Source organism: Somniosus microcephalus, chromosome 3, assembly GCF_052327205.1.
Source record: "Somniosus microcephalus isolate GS21.2 chromosome 3, FLI_Smic_1.0, whole genome shotgun sequence".
In the NCBI taxonomy this organism is placed as follows: domain Eukaryota; kingdom Metazoa; phylum Chordata; class Chondrichthyes; order Squaliformes; family Somniosidae; genus Somniosus; species Somniosus microcephalus.
In genome coordinates, this window is record NC_140989.1 from 56658373 (window position 1) to 56679942 (window position 21570).

General features: G+C 44.0%; 1 protein-coding gene across 2 annotated transcripts in view; it reads left to right on the forward strand.

Moving 5' to 3' along the window:
• The window catches only part of epas1b (endothelial PAS domain protein 1b), a 213959-nt gene that overhangs the window by 155697 nt on the left and 36692 nt on the right, over nt 1-21570 (forward strand). For both annotated transcript variants that reach the window (XM_085980527.1, XM_085980526.1), the window contains exons 7-10: nt 260-366; nt 6692-6839; nt 14312-14535; nt 15605-15813. In XM_085980527.1, coding sequence (XP_085836653.1) covers nt 260-366; nt 6692-6839; nt 14312-14535; nt 15605-15813 — 688 coding nt within the window. The remainder of the gene's footprint in view (nt 1-259; nt 367-6691; nt 6840-14311; nt 14536-15604; nt 15814-21570) is intronic.

The window sequence follows — 21570 nt, forward strand, 5'->3', positions numbered from 1 at the left end:
TAAAAGCTGCGTTTTCTCCTAAAGTTGATGTACATTTGCTTTTGTTCATTTAAAATATTCCTTCCCCATTAAAATGGTTTGTCTGAACAGTACTTTTAAAATCTCCTTCTCCGCTTTCTCCTTCATATTCCCTTTACGTTTTCTTTCAAATATTTAATTATGTTTTACTGTGTTTTACAAACAAAATATATAGCATTTTTTTGGGGCTAGATGAAATCTTTGTGTACGAACTGTGATAATTTAACATTTGTTTTATCAGAATTGCAGCACTGATGGGATACTGTCCAGAAGAACTGATCGGACGTTCAGTTTATGAGTTTTACCATGCACTGGATTCGGATCACATGATTAAAAGTCACCAAAACCGTAAGTGGTGCAGCCAAAGGACTTGTAACTTAATGGGGTAGCACCATGTAGAAAGTTAGTTAATTACAAGGCTGTTTTAAAAACGCAACGTTAAAAGGCCGTGTTATTGGTTGTCAGGTCTTCAAAGCTTGGTTCAAGTCAATCTGTGATTTTTTTTTGCCCCCAGTCGGAAGTTTACAAAATATTCTAGTGGCACATTAGTATTAGTACATTAGTATGTTCTAATTACTTAATGAAATAGATTCCATGAGTGCAGCAACTTTCATTTCTCCACGTAAGATATAAAATGTTTGTAAAGAACCCAATGGAATTCCCAAGACCACCAAGACAAAATAATTTACAAAATAATTAATAATAAATATGAAAGGTGGATCAGTGCAAAAAACTGATGAGATTCTTTTAAAGTTTTCTTTTGGTGGTGGGAGAGGGGATGAACCATCTTTATTTTTCTCCCTACGTGGTTCTTGGTGGGCCATGTGGCCAAGAGGGTGACTCCAGTCCTCCGCTGATGCTACTTTTCCACCAGCTAGGAGAATGCATGTGGCAGCAGCCAGTCAGCAACTGTCCCTCATATTTTCCCTCGCTCCCTGGGGAGGAGCCAAGCAGAGGGCCAAGTCTCCAACCCGTGACATGGCTAAGATCAGGATCTCACTGGTGTAGCAGGGAAAATAGAAGCTGCATCCCTCCAGTCTGTGGTGATGTAGCTTCCCCCTCTGATGCACTCTGCCACCGTGCTGCTCTCAGATGTTTAAATAGTCAGAACTACCCAACACCATTTACAAAACACAAAAATTACAGTTGCATAGTTTTCTAAAAATAAACTTATGTAACATTTTACTAAAGGCACACTCTAAATACTCTCTCTTTGGCTAAGGCCTACTCTTTCAGCACTTTGTTGCATTTTTTGTACTTTTCTGATTAGCTTACCTTCTAAAGGATAATGCTGCAAGGAAATCAATATATATAGTAGATTTTTTTTTAAAAAGTGGGAGTTAAAAGCTGCAGTACTTAGATACCAAATCCCAACCAACTAATCATATAATGGAACTGAAGGTTGCAATTACTCATGTTTTTGGTCTGATAACCCACACCTGGAACCATTTTATTATAGAGCATAGTGAAGGAGTAAAGGTCCCCCCCTGCAGGATTAGTAGTCGTCAGGTGTGTAAATCAGGAAGAAATCACATTAAAAGGTAAAGATGGCAAGAATTTGAATTAGAGAATAAAAAGATTACTGGGGAGGAAGGAAAAAAATTAAACACGCTCAGACAATGACAAAAACAAATATTTCAGAACAATCGGATTGATTGACATACAACATTTCTGTATAGTAAACTTGATTTTTCTTACTTAAAACAAAAATACAATACAATAACTTAACCACATGTCCCACTAAGAACATAGTGTGAGTGTATCAAAAGAAAACCTGCTTACAGCAGTAATCTGTCCAAAGCACCGTTTACAGTAGAACAGTCATTATGGGCTTATGCCTCTCCTCTTTTCTGGAGTTACCCTTGGTTGTGAGTTGAATTCACTGCAGCTATAGACCTCTTCACATACACAGACACACACACACATCTCTGTTGTTAACCCACAAGGAGGACTCTTGGATGAAGCAAGAAAGGTTTGCTCGTGGACAGTTGACCTTTTTGCCTCCTCTTCACTCTCTGCCTCTCCAAAACAACCTGATTGAAATGGTCAAAACTTAACACCCTATGGAAAGACACACTGTGAATACCCATCAGGAGCTGTTATCTATGGGAAGGAACATCGGGCAGGTTGTAAAAATGGGTGGCCAACCGACCCACTGCCGTCTGTTTCCTGCCTGACAGGAACAGTTCAAATTGACCCCATAGGTTCAGTTTATAAAATTTTCTGTTGCAATACTGTACATTTAGAAAAAGCACACCCTCCATAAATAATGAAATTGTTACATTTATTAAAAGTGCAGTTGAACCTTTGACCATTAAATAGTATTTTTATAACAAAAATGAAGGAAAGGTAGAAGCAAAAGTATATACAGCTCCCTCAAAGGACACCTAGGCCTCCAATATTATTTACCACTACTAATGCAATTAAACTGCATATACATTCCTGATAATTCAAAAACCAAGTTGCCAAACCATGGAGTCAGATGAATTTTCTAGAATTTCAGGAGTATTTTTCTGGTGCAACTATGGGGAGGTATGTAGTAAAGCCCACAGCAAAAGGGAAGATCGAAGAAGACCTATCACCAGGCAGCTTTCATACAACTTCTAGTAGCCAGCAACTTGTTAAAAGCATTTATCAGAGAGGACACTAGCAATATAAAATCAAACACACGTGTGTGCAGGTACTTCAACATTAGTGAATTAGTTCTAGATAGGCTGAAGGGTCTGAAAACTATACTGCAGGGCATTTCAAGAAATAAGGAGGATTTGTGTAGCACCGACAATCATTTTGAGGGGGTCAATGAACATTGGGGAGGTTCCGAGAGACTATGAATAGGCACATGTAGTGACTTTATTCAAGAATGGTGAAAGAGCCACAGCTGGCAGCTACAGACTCAAGAACCTGACCTCAGTAATTGGAAAATTAATGGAATCAAATAATCAGAAACAAAACAGAAGACTAATGTATTGTTAATAACTAAATAAATGACAGCCAACATGGATTTAGAAAGAGCAGATGTTGTTTTTTTTTTAGGAGATATTGTGCCAAATTGATTGAGGGGGGTGGGATGGGGGAGGGGGGGGTTTGAAGAGAGAGGCAATATGAAGTATTGCATCTAAAATTCCAATAGATTTTTCATAAAATATCTCATGAGATACTCCTTTACTAATCAAGGTCATTGATTACCAAGGATAAGACCGAGGCACAAATTAACAACTGGTGAATGGAAAGAATGCTAAAGGTAGCAATAAGGGGAGGGGGGTCACGATAATGCAAAGTATTGAATTGGGAAGCGGTGTGGGCTGGGGGGAGACTCTGCAATTTGTGTTGTAACCCGCCCCATGTTTCTGGTGTATGTAAATAAATAAGAATCACAGCATCATACTAGTTAAATGTGCAGGGGCATCAAGTTGAGTGGACTATGGATTCAAAGGAGGCAGCCAAGATGTTATGAAGAAAGCGCAATGAGGTTTGTAGCTGGGTTGCTCAATGGCAAAAGAAGTTTGACTATGTCTAAACAGTGTGAGGTGGTAATAAACAAAGAAAATTGAGATGAAGGATGAAGGAAAAGGGTTTGAAGGAATATGGGAACAGGGTGGGTAAATGTGATTCGAACTATTTGCTCATGTGGAGGATAAACACCGATGTGGATTGGTTGGGCTGAATGCTTCCATGTTGTAACTTATATAACTATAATAAATTGGATGCTGGGTTATATTGCCAAATCTCCAGCAATCATGCGGAAGCTGTATATTGCCCTGTTCAGGCTTTACTTGTAATACTTTGCATAATTCTGATGACTGTGACATTAGGGGCCATCCAGGTCCTAGAGGCAATGCAGAAGACAGCAGCGAGTCTGAGCTGCAAGGTCAGAGCGAAGAGCTTTAAGGAACAACTTGATAACCTGGGGCCCCATCAGCCTCCAAGGGACATCTTACAGGGGACTTTACAAAGTAAAAAATGCTAGGAAAAGTAGGGCTGGATTTTGTCAATGAGGCGCGTTGGAGGCGCGACTACTGGTTTTTGGGTTTCAGTCCTGCCCTCAATGACGTCTGACCAACCCATGCTATTTTCCCTTGATTGACCTTGTTAAGCCCGCCCTGCGGGCTTACCGGCCAATTAAGGGAAAGCCGGTGACAGAGGACATCAGCGTATGACATTTCATCTGTCAAAAATGTTTTGACAGATTAATTGTCAGCGTTTGACAGCTTTGAGAAGCTGTCAAGCACTGACAATCTCTGTTCTAATGTGAACCCTTGCACAGAAGGCTCACCAAGATCTCTCTCCTCAGCAGAAAGCAGATGGCTGCTGCATCTGAGAATGCAGCAACCATTCTGTCATCTCTGCCGTTGAGATGAGGCACCTCCCAAGGGTTGAAGCCTGCAGAAAGAAAGAAAGGTAAGGAAACTTTTTCCAACACTTTACACTCACCTCTCATATTTACCTGTCCACACTTGCACTCATCACTCACCTCTACGGTGGACATTTAGACCCCTCTCACCCCCGCAGACCCACTGCTCGCCTCGCTGACCCTGGTGAGGTTCGCAACCGTTGGGAAGCCTGCATTTGCAGGGGTAAAATAGGGAAAAGCCTTAAAACTGCTTGTTAACTACCTGTTAACAGGCAGTTAATTGGCTCTAATCCTCTTCCCGCCTCGAGGAGATGGGTCCCTGCGCGAGTTGGGGACCCGCCTCCCGGAAAGATGGTTCGGAGGCAGGTTGGGACCCGCTCCCAATTTTTCCCATTTTGCCAGTAGTCCCGCCTCCTCAGGGCTGGTAAAATCCAGCCCAATGTTTCAGATATGTTAAGGCAGTGGGATAAGAGGGTATAAGTTCAGTGTTGTGAAGGGCAAATTTAGTATAGATCTCAAGCTATAGTACCCTCTAGCTTCCATAGGGGTGGGCCGTGAAACCTACTCCTAGGGCTCTACTGATAGTAATTTTGAGTTGGTCATTGGGAAATGCACAAAAGTACAGTTGAAGCAATGAATATATACAGCCTCTTATATTATATGCCCCCCAACAATCCCTTCCATTTGCTATCACCTGGTAATATAAAGGCTATTATGAGCTTAAGTAAAAATAATTGTAGGAACAGCCTTGTAGATTCAGAAGTGTTGCTGTTTATCTCCCAGAGGTTCAGGCATTTGAATCCTAATTTTAGCTATCCTAATTGGTTTTGAGAGTTTCCGGCAGGTTCATAAGATGGCTCACTAGAGGAAGGAGGAAGAAATGACATGGCCAAACCTACTCACAGGAACACACCTCCTGTTTCCCAGTCAATGTTATTGACAAAGGATAGAGAGATTCATGTATCTAACTTTCCTGTCTTCTTGGATGAATAATAATGATTGAGGGAGGGGGTTGTAGAACATTAATGTACAAGTGAAGAGAGTGAAAAATGGGAAAACAGCACTATAAATTATATAAATTAGTATGGAATGAATTTTAAACCTTATATGATGGATATAATTCATTTTTAAAGCTTTAATTCATTCAGTCGTCACCAATGTTCCCTTTAAGCTGCACGGCTGTGCAGCACTCTGAAGCAGCTGCGCAGCCAGCTCATCAGCTTTTAAATGAGAAAAAAACGCATATGTGTGGTATTTTGAATGGGCCGCGCAGGAGCTGCGCACTCAAAAAAATTAAAGGGAACATTGGTTGTCACCATTCAGGATCCAAATTCTTCAACTAACACCCAATGACTGTAATCTCAAACCCTCTGTTTCTTTTAACTATACACTTCCCCCTTTGATACCTAATTTCATTTTCTGTCATACAAAGCTTTTACTGTATCTTCAATCATAATAGTGGCAAATCTTTGAAGTTTCAGTGATGACAAAAGAAAGACATTCTATTCTCTGAAGTTGACAAATTCTGTTCGTTCTGCATCCTTTGTGTCTAATGTAAGATCCCCATAAGCAGCTGTTTTGTAGGTCAGTAGAGGGCGAACAGAGTGATCAGCAGTGTAGTTTAGCTTCCACATGGCAGTACTTGCGTAATCACTGGCCTATCAGATTGGCAGGTATTCTTCTGGTGACATTGTGTGCTGTTTAAAACAAGATTACGGCAATAACAAGGCCTTCTGGAAAACAAGTAACTGGAGCATGGCACACATTGAGATTTTATTGATTGTGACCAATGCAATTATCCTTTCAAAACACAATGATAACTACCAGATTAAAGCAGGCTACCAAAACTTATATTGGATCAAAGTACAGTTTAGACTACAAAGTAACAGGTTCAGAAATACAGCAGTACTTTTGTGATCTGACTTAAGTACAGGGAAAATAAGAGAAAACATATCATTCATAAATGCTGAGTATAATTTTTCTAGCTTTTTTAATCTTTTAAGTGTTTTTAATTTCTGTAAGAAGCTGGAATATATGTTTTAACAAGAACATGTATAAATCTAACAACACAGTGAAGTGTATACATTTCTATTCAGAGCACAAACAAAAAATCGAATACAAAATTTCTTGGGTACAGTGTATAGTATTGCTATTGTCAATGGTACATAACCAAAGGATCATATATAATAAGCAGCATAGAAGATGAAATGCAACACATGGTTTGTTTATAGCAATATAATCAGTACTGTCTGATAGACACTAAAACAAATTGTTATTAACTGGAGCGAGGTCTTTTCTTTTTTTGTATTTTTGTTTTAAAAGTGTGCACAAAAGGTCAAGCAGTTACTGGCCAGTACCGGATGCTTGCAAAACGTGGTGGATATGTGTGGGTTGAAACCCAAGGGACAGTCATCTACAACAGCCGTAACTCTCAGCCACAGTGCATTGTCTGTGTCAACTATGTACTGAGGTATGTCTGCAGTATTACACAATTGATTTCAGAGCCAGGAAACTAAGCACAGGATTTCTGTCCAAAAATGATCCTATTTTGATATCTGAGTTTTCTATTGTTCTCGGGATGTTGGTGACATTGGTGAATCATAGAAAGTCACAGCACGGAAGGAGGCCATTTCGGCCCATCGTGTCCGCACTGGCCAACAAAGAGCTATCCAGCCTAATCCCACTTCCCAGCTCTTGGTCCGTAGCCCTGCAAGTTAGAGCATCCCAAGTGCACATCCAAGTACTTTTTAAGTGTGGTTAGGGTTCCTGCCTCTACCACCCTTTCAGGCAATGAGTTCCAAGCCCCCACAACCCTCTGGGTGAAGAACTTTCCTCTCAAATCCCCTCTAAACCTTCCCCCAATTACTTTAAATCTGTGCCCCCTGGTTTTTGACCCCCCTGCTAAGGGAAATAGGTCCTTTCTATCTACTTTATCTATGTCCCTCATAATTTTATATGCCTCAATAAGGTCTCCCCTCAGCCTCCTCTGTTCCAAGGAAAACAGATCCAGCCTATCCAGTCTTTCCTCATAGCTAAGATTTTCTACTCCCAGCAACATCATTGTAAATCTCCTCTGTACCCTCTCTAGTGCAATCACATATTTCCTGTAATGTGGTGACCAGAACTGCACGCAGTACTCTAGCTGAGGCCTAACTAGTGTTTTATACAGTTGAAGCATAACCCCCCTGCTCTTGTATTCTATGCCACGGCTAATAAAGGCAAGCATTCCATATGCCTTCTTAACCACCTTATCCACTTGGCCTGCTACCTTCAGGGATCTGTGCACATGCACTCCAAGGTCCCTTTGTTCCTCTACACTACTCAGTGTCCTACCATTTAATGTGTATTCCCTTTCCTTGTTAGCCTTCCCCAAATGCATTACCTCACACTTCTCCGGATTGAATTCCATTTGCCACTGTTCTGCCCACCTGACCAATTTATTGATATCTTCCTGCAGTCTACAGCTTCCTTCTTCAGTATCAACCACACAGCTGATTTTAGTATCATCTGCAAACTTCTTAATCATACCCCCTATATTCAAGTCAAGATCGTTGATATATACCACAAAAAGCAAGGGACCTAGTACTGAGCCCCGCGGAACCCCACTGGAAGCAGCCTTCCAGTCACAAAAACACCCATCAACCATTACCCTCTGCTTCCTGTCTTTGAGCCAGTTTTGAATCCAACTTGACACTTTACCCTGGATCCCATGGGCTTTTAACTTCGTGACCAGTCTGCCATGTGGAACCTTATCAAAAGCCTTGCTAAAGTCCATATACACTACATCAAACGCTCTACCCTCCTTGTTACCTCCTCAAAAAATTCAATCAAGTGAAAACGCATCTATTGCCCAGCCCAAGTTTCCTGAGAAGGTGGTAATGGGCCTTCTGCAGGCCTGGTGGTAAAGTATATTTTTGTAGAAGGAATTTACAAAAAGATTCTTGAAGGAAAGACAACAAGCAATTGAAACAAAAATGACAGGATATAACAGGAACTTACCCCAGCCGTTTTTGCATTAAAATCAATCAAAATATTTAAAAATAAAAAATACAGAATGACTCCTTGTTGCACCTGCATATTCACTGACTACAGTTTGAATCTCTCAGAGTGCTGAAAGCCAGTATGTATATTTAACAGCTATTGAACACAGATGTGGTGCTAATATTTAAAAGTGACTGTGTTCCAGTACAATGGAAGGGGCTATAACTATACATTAGAAGAAACAATGAAAATAATTTTGCTGTGTGAATTTGGATTTCGATGTATGTAGAGACAAAAAGAAAACTAAGGTCTTCAGATGCACTCAAGTGAAGGTTTTAGTAGAAATGGTAATGGCCCAGAAATTAGGTTCGGGCGCGTGCAAGCCCCCGATGTGCACTTACCCGGCGCGCCGACAGCTGAAGCCTTGGCCTGCTTGGAATTCCTGTCACTGGCCCGGTTCAGCTGTCAGCGCGCTGTGCTTGCCTGATCCAGCGGCGTAGTTAGTGCGATGTGCCGGCTGGGATCAGGTGAGCACTGGGCAGCCAATCAGGGGAGGGAAAACTTCATTCATGAGTTTGATAGTAAGAACTGTCAAACTCATGAAAACTACGGGCGCCCAAAACACTACTTAAACTTTAAATACATTTTTTTAAAACATCCCACTAATTAAATGAACTAAAAATGACTTAAAAAAACTATTTTAAACAATTAATCAAATTTTTGAAAAAATAATTTTTTAAGAAATCGGGTCTAAAAATAAACTTACCTTACTGTAAAGTCCTTAAAAACAATACAGCTGTGGAAATTTTTTTATAATTTTAAATAATAGACCACTTACCTTAAAGAATCAAGTCCTTACATCTCCTTTTTACACTTCTAAAAAGTTGAGGCCCTTACACACGGGCAAACCTGTCAAAAAGAAGGAAGTTCAACGCGTGCGCGTAGAGTCCTGCGCGCACGCGTTGGACCTCTGAACCCCTTGGAGGAAATGCCGGTTTCCCGCGCATGCTGAAATCCGGCACTTCCAATGGGCCCACGCGTGAGTACCCTGTCCGTACTCACGCGTTGGGACCGGAATTACTGGCCCATTGAGACTATTTTATTTATACACATCCCTGCTAAATCAACTATTCAGTGAATCTGTTGAGGCCAGGAAGAAAAGCATTTTGAGGGGATGAGCAAGTCTCTTGCTATAAATCATTTTGCCAATCCCAACTAATAAGCAGGAGCTTTTAGCCTTAAGCCCGCACCTACCTTTATTAAAAATGCTATTACACAATCTATTGTAAATGGAATGACCAATTATTTCTAAAGCAGAAGATAAATAGTTTACAATAGAGATTGGATATTAAGAACATAAGAACATAAGAAATAGGAGCAGGAGTAGGCCAATCGGCCCCTCGAGCCTGCTCCGCCATTCAATAAGATCATGGCTGATCTGATCCTAACTGCCAATCCACTATCACAGAACCATCTCCTGCATCTAACAGAATTAGACACACGAAATAGGAGCAGGATCAGGCTACACAGCCCCTGGGCCATGACCGATCCGAACCTAGACTCATGTCCAAATTCCTGCCCGCTCCCCGTAACCCTTTATTCCCTTTACTTCTAGGAAACTGTCTATTTCTGTTTTAAATTTATGTAATGATGTAGCTTCTACAGCTTTTTGGGGCAGCATATTCCATGGACCTACCACCCTCTGAGTGAAGTAGTTCCTCCTCATCTCAGTTTTGAAAGAGCAGCCCCTTATTCTAAGACTATGCCCCCTAGTTCTAGTTTCACCCATCATCGGGAACATCTTCCCTGCATCCACCCGATCCAACCCCTTCACAATCTTATATGTTTCAATAAGATCGCCTCTCATTCTTCTGAACTCCAATGAGTAGAGTCCCAATCTACTCAACCTCTCCTCATATGTCCATCCCCTCATCCCCGGGATTAACCGAGTGAACCTTCTTTGTACTGACTCGAGAGCAAGGATGTCCTTTCTTAAGTATGGACACCAAAACTGTACGCAGTATTCCAGGTGCGGTCTCACCAATACCTTGTACAACTGAAGCAATACCTCCCTATTTTTATATTCTATCCCCCTAGCAATGAAAGCCAACATTCCATTGGCCTTCTTAATCACTTGCTGCACCTGCATACTAACCTTTTGAGTTTCGTGCACCAGGACCCCCAGATCCCTTTGTACTTCAGTACTTTCCAGTTTCTTGCCATTAAGATAATAACTTGCTCTACGATTTTTCCTGCCAAAGTGCATAACCTCACACTTTCCAGTATTGTATTCCATCTGCCAAATCTCTGCCCACTTACTTAGCCTGTCTATGTCCCCTTGCAGGTTTTTTATGTCCTCCTCACTCACTACTTTCCCTCCCATCTTAGTATCATCTGCAAACTTTAATATGTTACACTCGGTCCCCTCCTCCAAATCGTTAATATAGATTGTAAAGAGTTGGGGACCCAGCACTGACCCCTGCGGAACACCACTAGTTACTGATTGCCAGTCTGAGAATGAACCATTTATCCCAACTCTCTGCCTTCTGTTAGATAGCCAATCCTCTATCCATGCCAGAATATTACCCCCAATCCCGTGATTTTTTATCTTAAGCAATAATCTTCTGTGTGGCACCTTGTCAAATGCCTTTTGGAAGTCTAAATACACTACGTCCAGTGGTTCCCCTTTATCCACCCTATATGTTACTTCCTCAAAGAACTCCCGCAAATTTGTCAAACATGACTTCCCCTTCATAAAACCATGCTGACTTTGTCCTATTAAATTATGATTATCCAAATGTCCTGTTACTGTCTCCTTAATAATGGACTCCAAAATTTTACCTACCACAGATGTTAGGCTAACCGGTCTATAGTTTCCAGCCTTCTGTCTACTGACCTTTTTAAATAAGGGTGTTACATTAGCAGTTTTCCAGTCTGCCGGGACCTTTGCCGAGTCCAGGGAGTTTTGGAAAATTATTACCAATGCATCCACAATCCCTACCGCCACTTCCCTCAAGACCCTAGGATGTAAGCCATCAGGTCCAGGTGATTTATTCGCCTTGAGTCCCATTATTTTACCGAGTACCACTTCCTTAGTGATTTTGATCGTGTTTAGCTCCTCCCCCCCTTTAGCCCCCTGTTTGTCCAGTGTTGGGATATTCTTAGTGTCTTCTATTGTAAAGACTGATATAAAATATTCATTCAGTGTTTTTGCCATCTCCATATTTCCCACCATTAATTTCCCGGTCTCATCCTCTAAGGGACCAACATTTACTTTAGCCACCCTTTTTCTTTTTAGATAACTATAAAAACTCTTACTATCTGTTTTTATATTTTTTGCTAATTTACTTTCATAATCTATCTTCCCTTAATCAATCTTTTTGTTATTTTTTGCTGTCTTTTAAAGTTTTCCCAATCCTCTATCCTCCCACTAGATTTGGCTACCTTATATGCCCTTGTTTTTAGTCGAATACTATCCTTAATTTCTTTACTTAGCCACGGATGGCTGTCTTTTCTTTTACACCCTTTTCTTCTCAGTGGAATATATATTTTTTGGAAGTTGTAAAATAACTCCTTAAATTTACACCACTGATCATGTATCGTCTTACCCTTTAATCTATTTTCCCAATCCACTCTACTCAATTCCGCTCTCATACCTTCATAGTCTCCTTTATTCAAGCTTAGCACGCTTGTTTGAGATCCAACCTGCTCACCCTCTAATTGAATATGGAATTCAACCATGTTATGGTCACTCATTCCAAGGGGATCCTTTACTAGGACATTTTAAATTAATCCTGTCTCGTTACACAGGACCAGATCTAAGGTTGCTTGCCCCCTGGTCAGTTCAGTTACATACTGCTCAAGAAACCCATCCCTAATACACTCAATGAACTCATCCTCAAGGCAGCCCTGTCCAATTTGATTTGTCCAATTAATATGATAGTTAAAATCCCCCATAATTATAGATGTTCCCTTATTACAAGCCTCAACTATTTCCTGATTGATACTCCGTCCAACAGAGTTGCCACTGTTCGGAGGCCTATAGACTACGCCCACTAGTGTTTTTTTCCCCTTATTATTCCTTACCTCCACCCAAACTGTTTCATTATCCTGATCTTTTGACCCAATATAATTTCTCTGTATTAGTGATTCCTTCCTTTATTAACATAGCCACCCCACCTCCCCTTCCTTCCTGCCTGTCCTTCCTGATCGTTAAATAACCTGGTATGTTTAATTCCCAGGCATTGTCACCCTGCAGCCATGTTTCTGTAATGGCCACAAGATCATACCCATATGTAGTTATTTGTGCCATTAACTCGTCTATTTTGTTACGAATGCTACGTGCATTCAGATAGAGAACTTTCAAAGATGTTTTGTGACACTTAGTTCCTGCTTTTGCCCTTTTTATTACTTTACCTTTTACTCCATACCTTCTGCCCCTTCCTGACACGCTCTGGTTTTTAATTTCCCCACTGCTACCTAAGTCTATGACCTTCTCTGTTGTCATTTTTATTATTTGCTCTCTAGGAACCTCCCCCCCACTAGTTAGTTTAAAGCCCTCTCTACAGCCCTAGTTATATGATCCACCAGGACTCTAGTCCCAGCACTGGCCAAGTGAAGCCCGTCCCAACGGAACAGCTCCCTCCTGCCCCAGTACTGGTGCCAGTGTCCCATGAAGCAAAACCCATTTCTCCCACACCAGTCTTTGAGCCACGCATTTAGCTCTCTAATTTTATTTGTCCTAGCCAAATTCGCTCGTGGCTCAGGTAATAATCCAGAGATTATTACCCTTGTGGTTCTGCTTTTTAATTTGGCCCCTAGCTGCTCAAACTCCCTCAGCAGAACTTCCTTCCTTGTCCTATCTATGTCGTTGGTACCAACATGGACCACGACAACTCTCGTGGGAAGTCAGCTGCTCTCAGAGCAGCAGTGGGACGTCAGTCATTGTCTTCTTGTGTGATCATTCTGCATCAAGGAAAAGAAGCACACTGACAGACGTTGCCAACACCAAAGCTGATTAAAAACAGAACAAAATTCTTCACATAAATTTAAAACAGTTATTACTCACCTGTAATTAATATACAGAGCAGGAGAGGAAGTCAGGTAAATGCAACCAAGGTGCTCAATGAACATTCAATTCTATTGTAGAGATTATCAGACTATATTTCAATTGCATGTTTACCATGTATTCTTTCACTCCAATACCAATAGCAATAAAGCTATAATTAGGTTTGGATAAACTAAATTCAGGCTGTCTAAGGTTTGCAATTATTATCTTCATTTTTTCACCAAAAAAGTCATAACTGTGAATGAAATAAATGCAATAAGGATCTCTGAAAAATATTAAAATTACAAGACCAGTAATTCATAAAACACTACATTCAGAAATAGCTTCAGAATATGATCACCAGCAAATATCATGCTTACCATTGATGACCAGAGCAAATTCAACGTGCATTGTTGTAAATGATTAATATTTATGTAGAATTGGGCTATTGCAATGACTGTTAGCTTGGCTCAGTTGGTAACACTCTCAGAAGGCGTGGGTCTTCTGACCTGAGCATATAATGCTGGATGACAACTCAGTGCAATACTGATAAGTGTTGTCTTTTGGATGAGACATGAAACTGCAGCTGTCTGCTTGCTCAGGAGGACATAAAAATCCCATGGCACAATTTAAACATGCGCAAGGAGATCTCCCGGTATCCAGGCCAACATTCATCCCGCGACCAACCAAAAACAGATTATTTTGTCATTCATTAATTTGCTGTGTGCCAAACTGGCTACAGTGATTGTCAACACAACAGTGACTACACTTCAAAAGTAATCTATTGATGATAAAGTGCTTTGGGATGTCCTGAGGATGTGATGAGATGTTAAATAAATGCAAATTCTTTCTTCTCTTTCATTCTACAGTACAGTTAAAAACCTATCTGAAATCGATTTGTTTTGCATTTTCAGTGAGATTGAGGAGAACAATATTGTGTTCTCCATGGACCAGACAGAATCTCTGTTCAAGCCTTGCCAGGCTGTGAGAAATATGAATGGGAGACACATCAATGGAGCTCCAATGCCAGATGATGATAATCTGCTGTTCAGTAAACTGAAAGAAGAACCTGAAGAATTAGCACAACTTGCTCCTACACCTGGAGATTCCATCATTTTACTTGACTTTGGTATCAATGGTATGCAGTTACTAACTGTTGTAAACTGTTAGAATTTAAAACTATATAACATTGTGATTTATTTAAATGTTAATGGTATCTAAGCCATATTTTATTAAATAAATATTTGACTTTTACTCCCCCCCCCCCAATTTAAAAAAAGATATATGTGCTCAGTGAAGTATTGTACAGGAAACTCTTTCGTATCCAGAACCGACGGGACCGGGATGGTGCCGGTTGATTAAAAATTCCGGATAACGGAGAGGTATATCTACCGAGACTATTTTTAACAAACAAAAATAAAAAAAATCAAGAAATCTGCAGTATAATTGGGTACTCACCTACAGAATGTTGTGTTAAATGGACTCGGACTTGGACTCGGCAACATTTCCGGTTATTGAGGTGTTAGGATCGGAAGAGACTTCCGACAGCACCAAGAAGCCGAGTAGTGGCAGTTTGGAGAACTACCCCCACTGACTAACTCGGCCACCGCGGGAGACTCGGACTCTGCAACATTTCTGGTTATTGAGGTGTTGTTTTCGCAGTATGAATTTTGCCGGTTATTAGAGAATTCTTAGGTGCCGTTTAAACAAGAGTTTCCTGTACATTGGAGTACGTACTACAGGTAGCTCCCAATCTCTGTTGTGCTCTCTGAGTGAGGCAACCAAGTAGAGAAGAGGTGCTTCCATGCAGGGATAGAAAAAAGTGAGGGAAAATAACTCAGGCCACTCTCATGCTTTTTTGAGTATCATTGGCAGATACCTGGGTACAGTTTGGGAATCGGGCATTGTGAGGGGGAAACTTAAAAAGGAAATATAAAGAAAAAAATACACTGGATTGGGCACTGGTAGATAATGCAAATTGAGCAGAAGGTGTAGTTGAGCCTATATTCCAGAACAGTAAGCATTTTCTTGGGTGCAATAGAAATGACTCATCATAAAACCATATTTGGGTGCCAATTTGCCCATATCCTGTCAAGCTGGCAAATTAGTTTCATTTTATGCTTAGTAGTGCATAACTGGATCAAAATGTGAGGATATAGCAGACCAACAATTTCAACAAATGTACTGTTCTTTGTCATCTTTACTAGGAAACCAGCAGTTTGAGGAAGCCCCTCCTTACAATAAGGCTATTATGCCATCAAGCAAGCTGTGGCCGATGGAAGTTGCAAAACCAAACGTGAAAGCTCCCGCCAAGATCAGGAAACAATCATCACTGGATCTGCACCCATTTACCGTTCCGCAGGTCCCATCTGGCAATTCCACTCCGCGCACATGCAGCAGCACCTCTTGCTCTTCAGTAAGTGACCAGACCAAATTACTGCCTGGAATTTTAATTTGGAGGTGGGTAGGAGCCGGGGTTGGGGTGTGGGGGGGGGGGGTGCTGGAAAACGGTCGGGAAAGCCGGGAGAACGGGTATCCCGCAGGCCCTGCCAAATTTAGAATTTAAATTAGCATTTAGAATCGCTGTTTAGCACCAAGCCACAGAGAGGAGGGATCAGGTAGGGGGATCGGGGGCCAGAGGGGGAGGTCAGAAGGCTAGAGGGGGGAATCAGAGGCCGGAGGAGAGATCGGAAGGCTGGGGGGGAGGGGGCCAGAAGCCGAGGATCGAAGGCCAGAGGGGTGGGATCGGATGCCTCATTATGGGGGGGGGGAGGTCAAGGGGCGATCGGAAGGGCCGGGGGAGGGTTGTCCGATCGCAGGGGGTTGGCAAGGCAGGAACACTGGATCCAGCAGGTAAGTGGAAAGGCACTTACTTCCTGGATCCAGCAGTCCTCATCTTCCTTTAGCTGGCGTGTCCCGTAAGGCCTAGGAAACTCACCCGCCCACAGTTAAATTTAAAATGGTGGATCACCATGAGGCACGGAGTCTCATTATAATATTTAAACTGCCAACCCGCCTCCTGGGAGCGGGTTGGTTGCTCCCCGCCATCCCGCCTCCATTAAAACTGGCAGTGGGTAGGTTGGGCTCAGGATTCAGATTTTTAACTCTTTAGCCTCCTGCCCGACCCCAACCCTCCCTTTTTTTGGAGTTAAAATTCCCCTCCACTGTCTCTGAATTTTAGAGCAGCAGCAGTAACTTACATTGACATAAAATCTTTAGTATAGAACATGCCACAAGGGGAAGTGGGAAGAGGAAGAGAAAATAAATAAATTGAAGGAATGGACACCACGCCGTAGTAATAGAGTTAAGAGAGGTAACAAAAGATTGGTTGAAACAATGCCCTCTTCCGCCTCTACTTTACCCCCACTTCCCCTAAAAGTCACATCCACAGCATCATCGGCTCTACAGGCGATTTGTCCAAAGCCCTCCCGACCTCCACCTTCGACAAACTTCAAGTCATCCAAAACTCTCCTTGCATCCTGTCTTGTGCTAAGTCCAGCTTGCCCATCAACCCTATCCTCACTGACCTGCACTGGTTCCTACCCCCAAAGGATTGAACTTAAAGTCCTTGCCTTCATCTACAGATCCCTCCATTTTCTTGCCCCACTCGCTGGCTCTGAATCCCCTCCCACATTCTACCCGCCCTCTAACTCTGGTCTTCTGTACACCCCCCACCCACCCACCCACCCTCCCTTGCCTCACTCTTTAAACCGACTCCCTCTCCCGTTACCATCTTTATAAAGACATCTCAAAACACATCTCTTCAACCAAGCTTTTGGCTAGCTCTCCTAACTGTCCTAAATACGCTCAGTATCCTTCATTCTTCTCTTTGAAGTGCCCTGCTTCTCTAAATTAAAAGTACAATATAAATGTAAGCTGTTGCTAAAAAAAATTAGTAAATTCTAAGAGTACAAAGAAAGAAAGTGCTCTCCAATTCTCATTTCTACCTTGTAATAGTCATGAGCAATTTTTCAAAAAGTAACTTTTGTAGATGTTATATAAAAGAAAAAAATGCAACTTTTAAAATAAGCGGCTGTCAGTACCCCAAAAGATTACATCAACTGAATAAACGTAGCTTAACTTTAACAGATATTTCCTTCACGGCATCACCCATTGCTTAGTTTAAAATATAAATTGAAGATAATCCAAATTTGCAGAACTGCTAAATTTTGCCCTCAAAAGATAGGGGAATGGTAACGAGATTGAGTAAGTTACGTACTCGGAATGAAAACAAAGGTTAGCAGGCCCATATCCTCTCCATCACCAAGACCGCCTACTTCTACCTCTAATATCGCCAGTCTCCAGCCCTATTCTCACCAGTTGGCTGCTGAAGCCCTCAACCATGTCTTGATTACCTCCAAATTTGACTATTCCAATGCTCTCTTGGCCGACCACCCACCTCTGTAAACTTCAGCTCATCCAAAACTCTGCTGCCCGTATCCTAACTCGTACCAAAGTCCTGCTCATCCATCACCCCTGGGCTCGCTGACCTACAGATGGCTCTCAGTCTGGCAATGCCTCAAATTTAAAATTCTCATCAGTGTGTTCAAATCCCTCCATGGCCTCGCCACTCTCTATCTTTGTAACTTCCTCCAGCTCTACAACCCTCCACGATCTCTGCACTCCACCAATTCTTGCCTCTTGTGTGTGATGAAATATTCCATTCATCACTGCCTGTGACTGTGGTCGGTTTCAGTGTCATTTCCCTTCCCCCAGTCCTCATTGTATTGTTTATTGGAATGTGCTGGAATGTGCTGTGTGTGTAGGGCTCCGCCCATACCTGGCCCCTTTTGTAAGCTAGCTCAGTCTGGCCTCAGTCTCCAGAAGGAAGATACCTCTCTCTCTTACGTGTTACTTTCTAAGTTAATAAAAGCCTTGTTTTGTTTCGCTAACATCGAGTCTCGGAATTATTGAGGCACATCAATTTTATTAACTTATTTTTCAACACTATGGATCAACTCCTGAAACCCGAACGTTTGGATTTGGATCAACATGCTCCGGACGCATCAGCACGCTTCGGACACTGGTTTGAGTGTATGGAATTCTTCCTGGACAATTCCGCAGCCGTCAAAGACGCTACGGACGCTGCGAGGATGAGACTCGGAATTCTGCGGAATTGGGTAAGCCACCGGGTTTACCCCCTCATCCAAGACGCCGATACGTACCTGGCCGCCTGCGACATCTTAAAGGCGCATTACCAGCAGCCTACGAATGAGGTGTATGCTAGGCATCTGCTCGCTACTCGCGCACAGCGACCTGGGGAATCGGTGGAGGAGTTCCTAAGCACCCTGAAAATGCTTGGCAAAGACTGCAAGTGCCGAGATGTAAAAGCCGCAGTGTACACTGACGAGCTTGTTCGCGATGCCTTTATCACAGGCCTCAGCTCCACTTACATCCGGCAAAGACTGCTGGAAAAAACGGGGTTGGACCTGAAACAGGCTGCGGACACCGCGCGATCCCTGGATGTGGCCCAGAGAAACTCGGACGCCTACTCTTCAGCCCGCGCCGTCCACGCCGCCACGTGTGCACCGAGGGCGCCGCCATCTTGGAAGGCATCTTCCCCGCCCGGCAGCCCGACACCGGCGGGGCCCTGCTCTCCCCCCAGAAGCCCTACGACAGCCGCGACGCGTCAGGGACCCAACTGCTACTTCTGCGGGCAGCCAAAACACACCAGAAACCTGTGCCCGGCGAAAGGCACCACCTGCTTTAAGTGCAGTAAGAAGGGGCACTTCGGGAAGATGTGCAGAGGGAACCCCGCCGGAAAACCAACCGCCGGAAAACCTGCCACCGCCGCGTGTGCGCCGTGGGAGCGGCCATCTTGGACGCCATCTTGCCCGACCTCGTGGGGTCCGCCATCTTATGAGCAGACAGCGTGGACGCCATCTTGTATCGATCAGGGCCCTACAGTGGCATCGGTCACAGTGGACCAGACCAGACCGCACCCGCTATCCAAATCAATGGTGGACATCGAGGTAAACGGGTGCCGGGTTAAATGTTTAATTGACAGTGGAAGCACGGAGAGTTTTATCCACCCTGAACTGGCACAGCAACTCTCCCTAAAGGTGGTCCCTGCTCAGGGTACCATCTCTATGGCTGATAAAACCCAGACATCGACCATTCTGGGTTACTGCACGGTACAATTGGGCCTTAACGGAACTGTATACGATAATTTTAAAGTATTAATCATGAAGAACCTATGTGCGAGCGTGATCTTGGGCCTGGATTTCCAGTGCAACCACCAAAGCATCACGCTCAAGTACGGTGGGTCCCAGCCGCCCCTCACAGTGTGCGGTCTGGCTACCCTGAAGGTAAAGCCGCCTTCGCTATTCGCGAACCTTACCCCTAACTGCCGGCCAATAGTGACCAAAAGCAGGAGGTACAGCTGGGAGGACAGGTGGTTTATCGCGACCGAGGTAGACAGGCTCCTGAAAGAGCGCATTATTGAACGCAGCAACAGCCCGTGGCGCGCCCAAGTGGTAGTGGTAAGGGGTAGCGAGAAGAAACGGATGGTGATCGACTATAGTCAAACGATCAACAGGTACACCCAACTAGACGCCTACCCGCTACCCCGCATATCAGAAATGGTGAACCAAATCGCCCAATACCGGGTGTTCTCCACCATCGACCTCAAGTCAGCGTACCACCAGCTCCCTATCAGACCAGAGGACCGCCCGTACACCGCCTTCGAGGCGAACGGACGCCTCTACCAATTCCTCAGAGTCCCCTTTGGGGTGACGAATGGGGTCTCGGTTTTTCAGAGGGAGATGGACCGCATGGTCGATGACCACCACTTGCAGGCAACCTTCCCCTACCTCGACAACGTCACCATCTGCGGCCACAATCAGCAGGATCACGACTCGAACCTCGAGAGGTTCCTGGAAACCGCACAAAAACTCAACCTCACCTACAACGAGGACAAGTGCGTTTTCAACACCACGCGCCTCTGCATACTAGGCAGCGTGGTGGAGAATGGGGAAATCGGACCAGACCCCGACCGATTGCGCCCCCTACGGGAGCTGCCCCTGCCCAACACTCCCAAAGCCCTGAAAAGGTGCCTGGGGTTATTTTCTTATTATTCCCAATGGGTCCCCAACTACTCCGACAAAGCCCGCCCCCTCTTGCAAGCATCCTCTTTTCCGCTCTCTGCTGAGGCCCACGCCGCCTTCAAAAGCATTAAGCAGGATATTGAGCGGGCCACGCTACAGGCAGTGGACGAGAACACTCCATTTCAAGTGGAAAGTGATGCGTCTGACTTCGCCTTGGCGGCCACCCTCAACCAGGCGGGGCGGCCCGTAGCTTTCTTCTCGAGGACCCTCCAAGGGCCCGAGATCAGACACTCCTCCGTGGAAAAGGAGGCCCAAGCCATCGTGGAGGCAGTGCGCCACTGGCGCCACTACCTAGCCGGCAAACGCTTCAGCCTACTTACCGACCAGCGGTCGGTAGCGTTTATGTTCAATAATAAACAGAGGGGGAAGATTAAAAATGATAAGATTCTTAGGTGGTGGATCGAGCTCTCCACCTTCGAGTACGACATCATTTACCGGCCAGGGGCCCTTAACGAATCCCCTGACGCCCTCTCACGAGGGATGTGTGCCAGCGCCACCGGGGATCGGCTACAGACCCTCCACAACGACCTCTGCCACCCAGGGGTCACGCGGCTGTTCCACTTCATAAAGTCCCATAACTTACCCTACTCGATTGAGGAAGTTCGGTCTCTGACCAGGAACTGCCGCACTTGCGCTGAGTGCAAGCCTCGGTTCTACCGCCCAGATAGAGCCCACTTAATCAAAGCTACACGGCCCTTTGAGCGGCTCAGCTTAGATTTCAAGGGCCCCCTCCCGTCCGTCGACCGCAATGTTTACTTCCTGAACATTGTGGACGAATACTCCCGGTTCCCATTCGCCTTCCCCTGCCCAGACATGACCAGCGCCACGGTCATTAAATGCCTCAACAGCCTGTTCTGCCTGTTCGGTATGCCGAGCTACATCCATACGGATAGGGGGGCGTCCTTCATGAGTGAAGAGCTACGCCAGTACATGCTGTCCAAGGGGATCGCCATGAGCCGTACCACCAGCTACAACCCCCGGGGTAACGGCCAAGTGGAGCAAGAGAACGGGACAGTATGGAAAGCAGTCACTCTAGCTCTAAGGACCAAGGGCCTCCCTATCTCCCG